Below are 16,983 nucleotides of genomic sequence, written 5' to 3'. Positions count from 1 at the left end.
TTAATACAGTCATTTTCTTTGCCATGTTCAGCAGACAGCAAAAGAATTTGCAATAAAATCCCACAATACTGCTTTCCCTCCCATGTTCTGGCCTGCAGTATTTATAATGGTATAACCATACAGTAAAGCTAGTAAAGAATCTGTCACTGAAATGACCACATATCTATTGGAATTGTGGTCAGCCATGAGCTGTGAGGGCTGGTGGCTCTGCAGATTTTTATTGGTCTCCATAATAATAATTAGTCATTTAGCAGATGCTTTAGCATGAAATTACAGAGATTATCGGGTGAACTATAGATCAACAACTGCTGCCGCAGAGTTACAATAGAGATTTTGCTCTGCATCTCATTCAAAACAAGACATTGTACTGAGTTTCTCAGGGTGACACACTGTGACTCAGAGGCACACCCATGTGCACCTGGGACTTCCTGGTAATTAACGTATTTTAGCTTTTATATAATCAGTTGCTATGCAAAGTTTGATTTAAAGGAACAAGTGAAGGTTTATTCCATGATGAAAAGAGAAGAAAAGAAACACAGCGTTTATGTTGTGGAGCCGTCTAGGGGTGTCAAGGCTGTATGTCGTTTAAGTAGGTACAGTAGCTGTGTGAAACGTTTGATTTAGTCAGCTTTTGCAAAGAATTTAGTTGCGTTAAATAACTGAGGAACTCAGGTACAATCCCAGATGTATGGCCCTGATCCTGTGTGATGGACAGTAGCAACCCTCACTCCTTGATCTATGTGGGATATGTGTTGCCCAAAGCAAACAGCATGAGCACTCCACTGGCAGTGATGTCTTGTGTTTGACTTTGTTTTTTGGTGATGTTACAGAATACCTGTGACACTACTCTTTTCAGCATTGAGCAGCTGCAGAATGGCTCCGTCTTGCCTAAACAAACATTTGTAAAAACATTTTTAGCTTCTGTTCCACGCTTGTCTTAGCTAAATGACTTACTGTTTACATCCTCTGTGCAGGACATAACTAAAGTATTTTTCGGTATAGTTGGGTTATACACATTTAATAAAAATCTGAAAATTACTAACGTTTTCACAAGGTCAGAAGGCAGATTGAAGCCACTGCACTCAAAGTTCACAATCCATTAGAAATGAATGGAAGTGCTGGAAGTCCTGAGGTCTGAGTGGTCCATGGAGCTTATGCTGGTAGCACACCTGTGAGAATTTCTGAGGCTGCTCTAAAGAAAGCAATGAAATGTCATGAAAGTCTTTAAATTTGTAATGATGGATTCTAAAAATAATGTTTTGTTTCTAGAATCCCCTGGCAGTGTGGCACTGTTGGTAACATGGTTGACTGAGCTGAACCTCCTATCTCAATAAGATGAACAACATCTTCTAAACCCATGTTGTAGGCCAAGAAGTCTATTTCATGAGCATGCGAGCAGTGGAAATGCAGTATGAGTAAAGAAAGAACTGAAAATAATCAAGTCTTCCTTTCACAACAGAGATGTGGTGGGTGGAATGGTAGTTTTGGGCACTGATTCACCAGGATCTTTTAAAACAGACCTTGATGTGGTCCTTGAGATAAGCTGCCCAGGGCTAAAAAGTGAAATATGTGCCAAGCGCCTTCGTTTTGTTTTCTCACACGTACAAATGAGTAGGAAAAAAAAACACATTGAAAACACATCCCAAATCACTGAAATAAAAAAGAGGTGTGGTAGAATATTGAAAACTCTCAGGAATCCCACTCAATGACTTCTGAGCTGTGGCCACGCACTGCAAGCTGTAAAATTACTTTTCTAATCTACCATGCTGAAACAGCCTGAGGGCACAGCCTTAATGCTTTCGAGTGATGCTTCGTGCATAATTCTGTCTGACATCCTGTCTGTCTCTTAAACAGAGTTTCAAAACAGTAATAATTTCACAGCAGACCGTTAGGCACACATGGGCTAAATGAGCTGTGACGCTCTCATATTGTACAGCGATTAGACAGGCGGCATAACAGACAGGCGCCATGGGCATCTGTTCATGGGACAACCCACTAAAGATGCAGTGTTGGGCATCGCACAAGGAGGAAATGATTCATGCCTCTGAAGATCGTGAAAATCAATCATTTGCACTAGACCTGCTGTGCAAATGGGCTTTTTCAATTTTTCATCTTTGACTTTTTCCTGTTTGATCTAAAAAAAATTCTTGGATCCCCGCTGCTTCTGCGCCTTCATGTCTACCATTGTGCCAAGTCATATGTACCCTTGCGCATTTAAAATATTGATCTTGTTTGCAGATCAGATGCTCTTCTAATCCATGTACCCAATGAGCCTTACACGGCGCCATCCGATTGGTTAGGAATATAGGAGAAAATGGACAGAGCAAGGTCGATTTTTTTTTCAAGGTGTAAGAACACAGAGACACAAGGACAGTTACAAATGAGAAGAGGTTATTTGGCCCTTTTTGAGCGTTTAAGTGTTAGTAGCTTATCGATCTAAGAATCACATTCAATCATTTCTTGAAGGATCCAACTGAGTCACGTGCAACAGTGGTGCTGCATGCTTTGTTCCAGACACCCATTGACACAACAAGAGTGTTGCCTGTTTTCACTGCTACCGTAAGTTTACTAAGTCTTAACTTTCATTCTTGAAATTAAGGAAAAGCAAATAAAACAAGAACTAACAATGATGAAGGGAAAGAAAAATCAAAATTGCCAAAATTCTGAAAATTCAGGGAACGTTTATTGACAGGAGAAAATGGTTTGTTTTATTTGGAGCTGTAATCATAATGGAACGTTTATTTCTCAAATTCTCCAATCTTGTTCAAAAAAGTATTTTTTTAAATTTGATTAATAAAAAGGGCCCCATCTTATTCGAATGATGGTGAGACTGTGTGACTATTTGGTAATGTACAGGAGTACATTTTGTGCTTTGCTTGAACAACTCAAATTATGCCCCAAAAATGACTAGGTTAGTGGTTAATTCTCAAGATCCTGTTTTTGATATTGGAAACTTGGTTTTGGTAAATATCCTGTCTTCTTTTGTATTATTAACAAAAAACAAAAATAATGGTTCTGAATACAATTAAGCATGTCATATAACTGCACTGAAAACTAATCTCAAACAGCTCAGCTCTGGGAGAGCAGTTTACTCCAGTGATAGTGAAGCATCCATTCTCTCTTTTTGTTCACTATTTATACATATAGTATAAATAAAAGTATTTTATGTTTGTATGTCTGCTTGTACTTATGCATATTCCAAATAATTCCAAATGTATTAATATCCCTGATGAAACAAGAACAACAAAGAATTATTTACAGAAAAAATAAAAAATCTATACAGTAATGTTAATAACAATGTTATTGTATGAATGTTGTAGCATGAAAAAAGTGCAATAGTGCATAAGCAAAGTCATAAGTAATTTATAGTAAATGTAATTAACCTCATAGCACAGTACAGTGTAATCCCTGCCAGAGGAGGATTTATGTAATGTTAACTACAGGGTTGTGAATAAATATGACCCTGAAATTCGTTTAATTGTGTTAAACTGTTTTGCATAAAGGTTATGGGGAATGCTATTATGATTACAGGATTAAAAAATCCTGTTTCAATGGGGGTATGATTAAAGAGAAGACACTTACTGTATGTACAGGTACCTTTAATTTTTTGGCTACAGTCACTCAGGTGTTTACTCTGTGTGGACGTCTTTTCTCTGTGACAGTCTTGGAAAAAATACACAGTAGGTGTGTCTTAAGAATAGAGAAGCTGAAATCCCTATCTGTGGCTGTCATTTAGCTGTTGAAATTACAAAGTTGTTTCAAAACCACTCTTTCATCAACTGTCAGTTGAAAGAGCATCTTCTAAAGGTGCAAAAGATGTTATAAACAAAGCCAGATTGGATTAGGTGCTTAGCTACAGCATGAAATTGATGGTTTAACCACTGGTCAAGAAAGAAAAACACAGTATTGTGTGCATAGTGTTACAGATTACTATATAACTTTACAGTGTAATTATCCTTCATGAGCACAGTGATGAGTATCATGGCAACTTACCTTATTTTTCAGACAAATCGAAGACAATTTAGATGGTGGAATCCATCCCAATATAACCTTACCAAGTATGGCAAACCACAGAGGACACACAGAACATAAAAAACAGGACTCACAGGGGCTCATCTGATTAAGGTCTCTCTTTGGAGCACAGAGTAGCTGTTAACTGAAGGTTTTCCACTGATCTCTAGGAACGGTATTTTTCAAACTCAAGAGCAGAGGTTATGTCCAGGGAGAATGTGCTTATTATAAAACAGATGTTATTGGTTTGGCACTGGAGTATCCTTACTGGCCTGTTGGAGCATAGTCCAGAGACTGCTGGTTCAAATCAGTCGAAATTGCTAGCTGACTGTGCCATTCAATGGCAGGCGCACAATAAACTGGGACCTGTGAGCTCCCAGAGGCAAAAGAAGGTGACCTTCTTTGCAGTCTTCATCAGTTCTGTGCCACTTCAAGGGCTGATTAAGCCTTACAGATTACAAGTAGGAAATGAAAAAAAATCTTGATTATAATTCTTTCACATCCTCAAGACAAAAAAAACTCAGAAACACATTTTATACATAAACCACTGTCCTTCTGTAGAGCGTTTTCTAAATCTCAGTGACATTATCTCTTACAGCTTGCAAAAGAGATAGATGGCAGATTGTGTGACAATAGCGGCTGTGAGTGCAGCATTCGGAAAGTACAGTAAATAGCTGTGTCTGCCATTTTAGTCACTAATTCTGCTTGTTAGAACAACATACTGTAGGTGTGGAAGAGTCTGCTTTCAGAAATCTAGAACAAGACGGGATGAAAAGTGAAAAGTACTTTGCATGTAAAGAGCTGCACACAGACAACGTGTGATGAGGCCTAGGATGCCTTGCACGACAGTCATGCAGATCCATCACAGCCTGTGAGCATGAAGATTTGATCTGCTACCTGTCAGAATGAAGTCGGGTCCTCTGATGTTCACTGTCCTTATTGTTGTTTCTCATTTTTCCTCTCGTTTGGCTGCACCTGTGATCTCATAACCATAATGCCTTCTGATCTGAGCTCATAAATGTTTACGGGTGCTGCCGAGTGGAGCATGTATTCCGGTAACTACTTGTATCTCTTTAAGAAGCCTGCAGCTGTATGAGGATTTACTTAAAGGACTAGAGAGGAGAGATTTGTTTGTATGCATGTTTTTTTATGATCTTGTTACAGCTGTGCCCAGTATTACATCTTCCAAAATCAAATACAAGCTTGTGAGAATTTAGAAGTGAGAAAGAGAAGCAAAAAGCTTATGTCTACAAGTGGTATTCTAGTTGCATTGAGAATACCATGTGTTCTTAAAAGGCATTCCATGCCGAGTAAAAGGAAATTCTGTATACCTCTGGCTATAGTCTGGATAGCTGTATCCTGAATAAGTGCTGTCAAATTTGACCCATGAATTTGATTTCCTCCTAGGATACCGATTCCTGTAGACTTTCTTCTTGTACTTCTGTGCATGCTGTACTCCTACTAATAACATTAAGATACAGTATTATACAAACGGCACTGCATAATACAATGAAGTAGAATAATTTTTATTAATTCTTTATAACTGCAAAAACACATTATAAAATAAATTATATTCAGAATTCAGGAAAATTATTAATCTACCTGGAATAGCTGTTTATAAAAAAGGTACTTAGAACACTGCAAGTGAAAATAGTGACTGAGAAGAAAGAGATTCATTAGTATTATTGCCTGTTTGATTTTTCTTTTGGAGAGACATCATTTTCCTTTTTAGCAGGAAGAATGTGAAAACTAACTGTGCGCTAAAGCCAACAACATGTAGCAAATTTCTAGGGCCATATCTCAAGCACTCAGAGAGGCGACTATGATTTGGGATGTTACTGGGAGTAAAGAGCTCCTGCAATTGCTTGTGTCCCATTAATACAGAAACTAATATTTAACAGGCTTTTTCCAGTGTTCGTAATAGTCCTGGGTTGGAAATAAGAGACTAATTCCATTGCAGTTAGAGACTTTTCACATTTCATGAATCGTAAGTTATCGTGCATGGTTTGCCACAGCTTCCCATACACAAAATCTGAAGAGGCCTGCCTAGCTGTGGAGTGGGAGGTTTATTTCTATTCCTGCTGTGAGTGATCAGCATGCATCTCATACTGTCACTTGTCATTCTTAGGTACCTGTTAGTTTGTTGGCTGTGCAGTTGCAGTGTGCTAGCTGCTTACATGTAAGCGCATCACTGAAAATAAAAGTGGCTTTAACTGCTGAGAAATATGGTTGACAATTCACTCTTGATTTGTAGAATTTATTGTCTGGGACACAGATTTCAACAGAAGCTCTCAAGGGGAGGCAATTTACAGAAGGACTCGCTAAGGCTTGTTCTTTCCTACAGAGATAAGACTCCAGGAGGGTGTCTGAAACACACAGGAATGGTGGTCTGCTTCTGGGAAACCCTGCAAGAATATTTTCACGGTCTTACAATACTGCTGCTGATACATTTACTGTACATCTACCAGCAGTGATACCGATACCAAAGATAAATGCAATTACTATTACATAACAAGCTCAGTTATTCGAACTGAAATGTCGACTATTTATACAGTATATGAGAACAATCTGATTTTTGTGAATGACCATGCAATAAACCATCAATAAGGGTCATCGAGTTATCAAGAACTGTTCATGTTCTTTTAATCTATTACACATTATGAAGAATTTCTAAATGGAATTTGTAGCACATAAAGTGAAGTGTTATTTCCTTTTTTTAGGAAAATAAATCTGTGTACTGTACTTTTCAGTGTACCAGTGCAAGCTTGACAAAGAGATTAATGCCAACAGATCAGGCAAAATAAAAGTCCCAGAAACTGGTATATAAAAAACAGCTTAATTTACCGTCTCAAAATATATGAAGACCCACATTGAAGTGAATGTGTTACAGCACATGTCATTGAGCTCCCTTCTTCAAAGAGGTCCAACCAGTGACTTAGCACAGTGCATTGTCTGTGTATTCCACCATCCGGTCTGTATTGATGGCATCGCAGTCTGACAGCAGTGGTTAGTCACACCAGTACACCCTCTGTGAAGTGGAAAGCAAACTAAAGGACAAGGCGACTTTGGGACATGATTTGTTTAATAACCTGTTATGAGTCGTCTTCGAGATTTTTTGATATTGGATGATCCTTGAAAGAAATTTAGCATTTTATGTTTTTTGTATGGGGGTTCAAAGAGATTTTTTTAAAGAAAAGATAGGATCTATAATTGCTGTTGATTTTAGCAGTAGAGTTAATCTGTTCCAATATTAGATCTCAAACCTCATTTAAACACATATTTGTAAGAATAAAAACATTGCAAGAGGCACCCCTTGGATCGCTCAATTTCATGTGTGTCTTGATTGATGAGCACTGTCAAGAGACAGCCTTTGGCAGAAGTTTGTTGCTATTAGTGACTGTGAGACACTTAATATCTGAGCCATCAAATCCAGCACCCTGGCAATCTTTCAGACACCCAATGTACCTTACCAGTCTCCAAGGCTGTAAGTGTCTTTCTCTTCCTCACACAGAGACAGTGATGCTGCAGGAAGCCAGTTTCTCTGGCTGTGCACCGTCGAGAGTAGCAAAATCATTTACAGCTCACACCCTGCCCTGCTGTTTTATGCATTCCTCCATGGTTGTCTGCATTGCAATGTGAAGACTGCACCAAGTCAAGTTTCTGATTTGTTTCAGGCACTCTGGCCATTCCTTTCAACACTTTGTTACGATTGTCTTGCCTAAATTCCTAGAAATCGTTTTTTTTTCTGGAGGTACTTGTGCAATTACTGTACAAACATTTCTAGCTTCTGTTCCACTCTGGTCTTAGCTAAATTACTTACTGTATACATCCTCTGTGCAGGACACAACTAAAGTACTTTTCAGTATAGTAGGGTTATACACATTAAATAAAAATCTGAAAATTATGAATGTTTTCCACAAGGTGAGAAGGCAGATTGAAGCCAAGGCACTCAAAGTTCACAATCCATCAGAAATGAATACAATTTCCTGTTTAATTATGATGACAAAATATCAGCACTACAGGATATTTCCAAAAGTTACTGGGAAAAAAGGAAGTACAGTATATTGTAATACTCATTTTGTTTGTGGTATTCTGTGACTGGCTGTTTATGGCATTATTAATAAATTGTTGATACACACATAGTTAATCACTAAACCTGACTCCTTGAAAGGAATTAGGTACTGTATATGTGGCTTTTCCAAAGCGTCTTGAAGTTATGATGCAGTGCAATCAAAGCCAATTCTTCTCCTTTAAAGTCCAGATCTTTGCCATCTTATTCTCCCCCAGCTTATTTAAACTACCACCATTCTGACTGTTTAGTGAAGAGCTCTGTGATGCTGGGTCTTTGTTGTCTTGCTTGTTTTTATATCCATTATCTTCAGCTCTCACTGATAGCATCAGTATAATCGGATAACAGCCATGGTGACATTTAGTCTTTTACAGGAATCGTTTTCAAATCTAACTGGCTGAATACAAATGTTTTTATAAAAAGCAATTTTGCCAGTCCCACGATTATACAAATTCTTAAAGACATGCATTGGAAATTTTAGAAGTACAACTTATTCATAACCTGCCATTGCTTTCTGGTATTAAAGCAGTGGTGGGCAACCTCAATCCTGAATGCCTGCAGTTATGTACAGTAGGTTTTGTAAGACTCTCCAGGTGTCCACCTGCTTCAAATCCAGAAAAAAATTGATTTGATTTTGTTTATTCGACAGCTCAAGTGGAACTCAAACCAGTAGACCGAGCAGGCCTCAAGGGTCAGAGCTGTATAAACACAGCCGAGGAGTGCCTAGTTGTTTTTCCTAAATGCACAATGAATTCACCAAGTTACTCTTGAATAAAGTTGAGAAATGCATTATTATGGAAATTATACTAGTTTATGTTACTAATGATACTAGTTCCAACTAGATAATTGGAAGTGACACTCCATTATTGTGGATTCCATGCCTGACATAGTTTACAACTACCAGCTCACCTTAAAAATCTATATGTGCAAAAAACAAAATGGCAAATGTGGAGACACAACCTTTCATGGCCTTAGTGCAGAACATCTGGAGAAAACATCTACAAGTATTGGAGATTGTTGTGGTCAGAGCTGGTAGTGCCAGTGGTACATCTGATAAGTATTCAAGACTCTAAACAAAGATAAAGAATGAAAACTCTTCCCGACTATGCTTTGCAGTTTTGTGCACTGGCTTATTGTGTTGGCTCTTGCATTGCTTAAACCTGTAGTCAGTGCAATCTTTTCTCTACCTTAGTACATCTCTGAGCGATTCTTACTTCACACTTTGAAAAACATGACAAAATCCTGACTTAGAAAAGTCTGCCACTCCATGGCCTGAAAGAGCAGATGTGAGTCAGACTTTGCAATGTGGCTGCAAAGCTGTTTAGGATGCTTCTGAATGAAATGGCTGACAATATTGGAAACCCTTTAAAGAAGCTTAAGGTCAGGCATGCTGGTAAAGCACTGCTATGGCCACAATGGAAACTGCAGTTCTGAATACAGATGCTGAGAGTTAATTCTACTAGTAAATCTCTTCTAGCAAATACAGAGCTTGTGCTTGCTTCTCATTCTGTATGGCTCAATAGTGACCTGATTGAACAAGTCAGAATAACTTTGAAACTTTTCAAAGCAAGATGAAGACACTAACAGGTACAAAGCACTACAAAACAGTCCAGGAAAACTGGAAGAGAATTTTTGGGAATCACTATGTCCTAATGTTCAAGAGCAACTTTTAATTTTGAAGCCTATAATGCCATTTCCACGCCAGAGTCTTGATGTGCAATTGTAGAAATATAATCAAACATACTGTAGTAAGAACTTGCCAAGAAATTAATATGCCTAACTACTTAATTTAATGGATATCTTGAAGCACTGTGGAAAATCTTAAATTTTCCACAGGACTTGGAAAAGAGGTTTCCTGGTTTCCATTTCTTTCAGTTTACCATACTGTTGCCGAGTCATTGAGATATCACCTGGAGCAATCCCAGATCTGTAGGCACTTCAGAGAGTTAGGAAAGATTTCCAGATATGCACATGTGTTTGCTCCTGGACAGAAGAGATATTTACCCTTTTTTTCTTGTGTCAAGAAACACCTATGAGTTGCAAGAAAGTGCAAGAAAAACAGAACTGCATCATTATTCTTTTGAGGACATTATAAAGGAGAAAATCTGTTTTAATTCCACTACAAGACAATCTATTAGTGATTTTTAATCTATTACATTTTTGTAATAATTAATTTTCTGACTAGTTAGAAAAATAGCTAATGCAAAAATTGTTTGACTATTGCTGACTATTTTGCTGTTTCCTAGGGATATTATTTCCATGTAGGTGATCCTCTTGTTTAGTTGTTACAATTGTTTCAATTACATAATAAGAGATAGAAGGCAGACATATTGGTTTATAATTACTTGGTTCAGTTTTCTCAACCTTTTTATGGCAGGAATACTATGTTAGCAATTCCCCAGTCCCTGAATGACTGTTGGAAGAGTTGTATCAATAGCTTCGAAATAACGTCTCTCATTTCCATCAGTGCGATTGGTACGATACCATCAGGCCCTGTTACTTTATTTATCTTGACTAATTTCTAGTACCTCTAACACTTCCCCACTTCTTCAACAATTTATTGCATGATTGTGTATATGTGCAAGTATTTACATCTAACCTATGTATTATAGAAGTGTGGGCAGCTTTTTAATAACATAGATATAGGGGCTCTTTTGTGTACTGTAGGTTCCTAGTACCCAATGAGGCCTTGACTTGGCTCTTCTAGGAAGCTCATAGCACATGCTGTCAGATCTTGTAGTTTGGGACCTGGGCACTGTTTCATGCATCCCTTCCCATATCATGTTAGAACACAGACACTGCAGTTATACTGGAATGGAGAGAATCAATCGATGAATTAAATAAATAACAAGGCATGCAAGCTAACTGATGGTGAAGTAATGCAAAGTAATGACTTTATAGCCAGGACTAATTCAATGTGATTATAGACGTTTCATGTTAGCTGAAAGTGCAATATGGTTATTAGTGAAAAAAGACATTTGTAAAAAAAACATTGAATGAAGTAGGTAGAATTGATGTGAAAATAAAATATCAGCTTGCATGACACAAAGAAATAAAGCAGTGCTGTGCCTGTGAATGAGACACTGGTATGTCTGGGGACTTTATAAGAAATATCTCCTCTTTTGTGCGGTGTGTCCCTATAGACTAAGATCAATTTGGATTTTTCTGCGGCTCCATGTAAATGTGACATGGACTGTCATTCATTGGCAGTAGGAACAATCCCGAGATATAAATGCTTCTTCTCTAGGAGGCAGGGGATGTCTTCCCCAGTTGTTGGCTGTCAAGACTTTAACTGTCTACAAGTATGTTTGCAGGCCCAGACACTCCTGCTGAGTACAGCTGCATGCCTCTCTCTCCTCCACCCCAGCATTGCCATTAAAAAAAGAACACTCACTGCCTTTCTTTCTTCCTACTCTTACAGTGCTGTATTATAATGAGCAGCCTTGTCACAGAGGTAATGTGCATCCAGCTCTACAAAACCACTCTCTTCAAAGCCAATTCTGAAGCTTGTATTCCAAATGTCTTGACTTTATTATACCGTGTCTGAAAGACAATTGAAGGCAAAAACATGGGCTCCGGTCTCCTTTAACTTCTCTTTTGGAACTTGCCAGGAAGTTAAAAAGAAAGGAAACATCTAAGTTCAGAACTGACCTTGAAGAACCCAGTTGTGTCGAAGAATGGGCTGTACACAACTTTGTTTCTGAAAACCTGACTTTGTCGGTTGTGCAGGGCCTGATGTAGACACTCATGCACATAAACCAACACTTGTACCAAATGAGTAGTAATTGTCGTGGGAGAAATAAACAGGATTTGTTGCAGGGCTCCTATTGTGCCATGGTAGGGCTATGAGATGCAGTTCTTCAGCTGAGTATTTTTGTCCATGTTCCCCCAACAGAAAAGACATTACCAGCTGCACACCGTCATCACAGGACTGTTCTTGCACCTGTAAAAGCCAGGTGCCACCTACCAGTACAACTAAAGTCCATTTTATGTAATAAATCTAAATGAGCACACCTGCATCCAAGCGCAACTGTTCCAGCTCTGGCCTGAAGTTACTGTGGTTTTGGAGGTTTTGATATCTCAGATGTCAATTCTAACTGTTAAAAACATGGTCCATATTTTGCATTACAGCGATAAGTGTAAACAATTCATGTATTGTAGTTAACCAGTCAAATATTTCTGTCATAGAGGAATGGTTAATCTGCTGCTGGATACTACCTGTTGCATAAAGGTTAAGATAGCAGCTGTCCCGTAGCATAGGCAAAAAAGTTATTGTATTTCTATAGATGGTGATGTGGCCAAATTTCAACATTTAAAGATTTCTCTTGAGACCAGATGCAGATCTGAAGTTTGCATTCAAATAAAAAAAATACAATAATATGACTACGTTAATGAATTTTTTATTCATCTGTGATTGTGATGTCCTTTACTGAGTCTATAAGCTCTGTAATTAATATTGTTTTCCAGGGAAACTGCTAAGGGGTTTTAAATATTCTTGTGTTTATTGTATAGATCTAAAAATATATACTACAGTAATGCCAAAAGGTAGAATAGCTAAAGGCAAAATTTACATCATAGTGTGAATTATTAGTGTGAAGTATTAAACATATGCCTAAAGTGTGTACATAGTTTAGTTTTTCTGCGTTCAGTGATCTGGGATGTAAATAAAAATGCTGTTCATGATTAACAGATGAATCAGAGTTCATGTTCAAGACATACAGTAGAACAAACAAAAACAGAATCTAGGAAGTATTAAGTATAAAATGCAACAGACTAAGTTGATTAATGTGTTGTCCTTTTAGTTTCATTTCAGACATATTGTTCCATTTCCTTCAATAATTCAACTTATTCTGTGTTGATTTTTCACATAGTTTCTTATAAAAATGAAGCAATGTTGTATTGTAGTTGGATAAACAGGCTTCTGCATCAGGTAATGATCAAAGACAGATTTCAAGAGCACAGTCCAAATTCTTACACAAACCTCCTTGCAATCTTTATTATCTGGTTCAAATTGCACCTTATAATTCACTGTGCATCACCTTCACAGGTTAATTAAAAATGGAAAGAACTTTTTATATCCTCAAGCTTAATGGATGGCCCGGTGCTACTGATAGACAAGACCTATAGCCTTCAGATGTGAAATTTTGTTAAGGAACCTAAGTCGTTATACTTACTGTATGCATTTATCCTATTCTGTCTGAATGAACTGTAGACACTTTATAGAGCTCTCTGAGTCATGGCTGTGGAGTTCTTTTAAACGTTTGCACGATTTTTAACAAACTCATCATTGAAGCATTTTGTAATGTGCAGTCTGATCATTGGAGAATTTGCCATTCGAGTAGTGTGCCATCCTTTTTGTTCAGTCACTTATAAACACTCATTAAGGTACTGCATTGCTGGCACTGTTTCTCTCTCCAGCTAGCAGTACCACAGTTAATGAAGGCATCTGTGTGGACAGGGGAGGTAGTGGCAAAGAAGCAATCTGATTTTTTCCCCCATGTTCTCTTTCTTCTTCCCACAGGTTTCCTGACAGGCTTGGGAAAGAGGAAAGAGATCATTATCCCGGCAGCATTGCGTCTCCACTTAAATGTACCTCAGCTCAATCCCACCCCTCTGTGGAGCTCATCGTCTGTCCTTGGCGCCATTCACTCACCTCGCATCCAGCCAGAGATGACCTCCCTCCCCCGTCCATCCTGCGCTCTCAGCAGGCCAACACGCTGCACTTCCGCAGCCAGCGAGCCCAGGAACTCTCCTTCAGCTCTTGTGGACTGAAATGCCTGTGGACTTAGAGGATCAGGATCCAGACTCTCCACGTTCCCTCTCACGCTCCCTCTCTCCTCCTTGGCACCTGTTGGGAGCAGAAAGTTATCGTCAAAACCTTTAGGGAAGGTCTGGGTGTTCATCTGTGCTATTTTGTTCCGAGAAGAGCATTTGTCCTCAGTCCACAGCTTTATATGTGATTGTTTCGTTTTTCAAGGAAAATGGGGGATAAAGAACATGTAGAAAAAAACGTATGTGACCAAGAGGAGGCTGTGAGGAAACACGGTAGTTTGTTGAGAGGAGAGACAGAAGCAGAATGAAAATGCTGACCCTGCCGATCTCCAGGAACTGAAAATCCCATGTAAGCATGGCCTGGAGCTCCAGAGGTCTGGAGTTCACTGAGGAGAGAAGAGGACAGACTGGCAGCTATCCTGCTGATGGAGCACATTTTGTGGGGAGAGGGAAGGACACAGATGCTGAGCACTGGAACAGCTGTAATTATTCATAGAAGGTCACCCATTCATGAACAGAGCCAGAGCCAAACTGCCACAGATGTAGACCTTACAGTGACCCCTGCCTCCCCTGCTCCACTCTCGTTCGGCCCTTCTTTGGGGTTTATTTTGGCCTTTTTTCTTTGGTTCATAAAAACATAAATCCAGTGGAGACAGAAATATGTGTTTATGTTTGTGTGTGTGTGATCACAAAGGTCCTAAACGCTCTGTGAACACAGAGATCACAACTGTGTTTCTGAATAGATACACCTGTCTTTTCCCCCTCAAAAGCCTTCCAACTCACTTCTGCTCACAGTCACACTCACTGGCACATACATCAATGCATCTTGATGTTTCTCTGCACTGCCTCTGCAGGGTGGTTAAGGCTGCAGACTGCTGGGAAAGCATGCTTGAGAGAAGATTTCTCTCCACTCCACATTATCATATTTCTCTCATGTGAACAGGGTGGTTTTCGTAGCCATGGGTGCTATTGTAGCTGATGGGTTGATATCACACTACATTAAAATAGCAGAACATTTCTGATATTTACTCTATTCCAGCCTGGACTGAAACGAGAAAGGGACCTCGTTTCCTGAGGAGCAAGGCTTGTAATAAAAATGTCCTTACAGTAGCATTGGTTGGTGGTGGCTGCAGCTTTGATAAAAATCAAAGGCTCTGCGGTACTTGAAAGATCCTCCCCTGTGTCTTTTTATGAAGAATTTGCAAGGCTTCTATAGTTGGCTCTGTTGCTGCCCTCTCTACACTTGTGGAATAAAGCTCTAATAGAAATCGAGGTATCATGGAAGGGCCTTTAGGGGGAAAGAAGCTATGCACAAAGAGATTCATGGAGAAGCTATGTGATTTCATTCTAAAGAGATATGTAATCCCATCTGATGGTGGTTCTGAGGATTTGTAATTTTCATTTTCATGCAATTGAAAGTTACCACATATACATTGAGAAAACCAATGTATATGCCGTAGCCTCCCATGAGCGTAATGTGAGTAAATGTTTATCCCACTGTATTGTTGGCTTCAGTGGCCCCTTTTTAAGGACAATCTGTTGCCTATTTTTAACACTTGATAAGAAGAGGAAGCAGCAGCTTCTTAATCAGAGGCAAGTTTAAGATATCCAACAGGAGTGAGACTGACCTTTTGTATATGGCATACCCCTTGATTATGAATCAATGACCAAAAAAATCATTAATTCATGAAACTTAATGTACATAGTCAGTGTATGGAAGGTATTGCAGTATAATAAGGGTGATTTTTTACATCTTTTTGGTGGTAATGGAAAAATACAGAACACCTGCTGTCAGATCCCAGAGTAAAATTGACTAGAGGGAAAACGGGTGAGATTTCTACCATAATTTTAATACCATTCTTCTGAGTTTCATCAGGGCATAAAGAGAGTAATCTTTTCCTGAATTTATTTGATAACGCATAGGAATGTCAGTTTTTGCATTTTTGTTAAGATGAGTACATCATAAAGGCATGGGGGGAGTCGGGGTTCTGAACTTGTGGGCTATTTTTAGGTTACCTTACACCTTATCCAGTCAGCACCTCTCTGGAGGTGGACTCCCATTTCTCTTGAGGTTCAACCGGGTTGATGCTAGCTCATCTTGTAAGAGCAGTATTAAACACAGGAGGTGCTTCATAACATTGATACAAGTTACAGAGAGGCTATAAGTTTGTGGTGTGGTTATAGGGTTATGGAGCCACTTTTTGGGGTCCGCAATGTGAAAATGGGTGCAGGATTCTTTCATTCTGTATTTGCCAATGTGTTAACCTCTTTGTAGGCAATGCTACCAGACACCAGCTATTAAAGCTGGGGTGCTGCCAAGGAACCTATTGTTCTCACATCTGGAGAAAAACACAGAGCCCTGATGTATTAAAATGAGTAGTCTTAACATCATACAGCTGTGCTAAATACCAAGCACAAAGAGGAGCAGGCTCAAACACTTAAGCATCTGTTAGTTTGGAACTGCTTATAATGCAGGGCTTGGCATAGATGGTTCATAGTTAGATTATGTGCACAAATGTAATGTGAGGAAATTGAATGATATTGTGGAAGTGCTCATTTTATTAGTGCAGGGCTCTGTGTATATATAAATATTCTGTAATCTCACGTTTTCTGTTTATTTTTTACTATTTCAATAAAACACCCACCAAAGCTACCAATAGCACTCACACAATAAATACCTACTCTTGGTTTCTGCACTTGGAAAATGCTTGTTCATGTACTTAAAGAAATATTCCAAACTTGTAAATAGATATAAAAACAGCGGTTTTCTATGTTGTACCGTTAGTGCCAACTGCAGTTACCTTCTCTATATTCATTCTATTTAACATGTTTCCAGAGCTGACAGCTGTGGTTTTAGTAGAGACAACTCATGCTGTTCCAGTTATAAAGTTATAACTTTATTAAATATACATTTACAAAAAGGTTATTAAGGGGAGACTGATTATTGGAATGGGAAGAGAAAGTGTGTGTGCAATGTCACAACATAACCACATTGCAAAAGAACAAAATCAACATTACATCTGTAGTCTTTGTAAAATAAACACAGCATCCGATAGATTCTAACAATATTTTTAGAAGAGTGTGTGATTAATTTATTTATTCATTATAAAATAAGGAATATCAAATGAAAG

At 38.6% G+C, this 16,983-nt stretch overlaps 1 protein-coding gene across 2 annotated transcripts in view; it reads left to right on the top strand.

The window, feature by feature from the left end:
- Positions 1–16,773, top strand: part of tafa5l (TAFA chemokine like family member 5, like) — a 78,690-nt gene extending 61,917 nt beyond the window's left edge. The window contains exon 5 of one of the 2 annotated variants that reach the window (XM_088921943.1): positions 13,602–16,773. In XM_088921943.1, coding sequence (XP_088778069.1) covers positions 13,602–13,610 — 9 coding nt within the window. In that variant the 3' untranslated portion in view covers positions 13,611–16,773. The remainder of the gene's footprint in view (positions 1–13,601) is intronic. The other variant, XM_088921942.1, reaches the window with a different exon arrangement.
- The last annotated feature ends 210 nt before the right edge of the window (positions 16,774–16,983 follow it).

The sequence above is a fragment of the Atractosteus spatula genome, chromosome 7 (assembly GCF_055471065.1).
Source record: "Atractosteus spatula isolate fAtrSpa1 chromosome 7, fAtrSpa1.hap1, whole genome shotgun sequence".
NCBI classification, from domain to species: domain Eukaryota; kingdom Metazoa; phylum Chordata; class Actinopteri; order Semionotiformes; family Lepisosteidae; genus Atractosteus; species Atractosteus spatula.
This window is presented reverse-complemented; position numbering and strand designations above follow the sequence as displayed.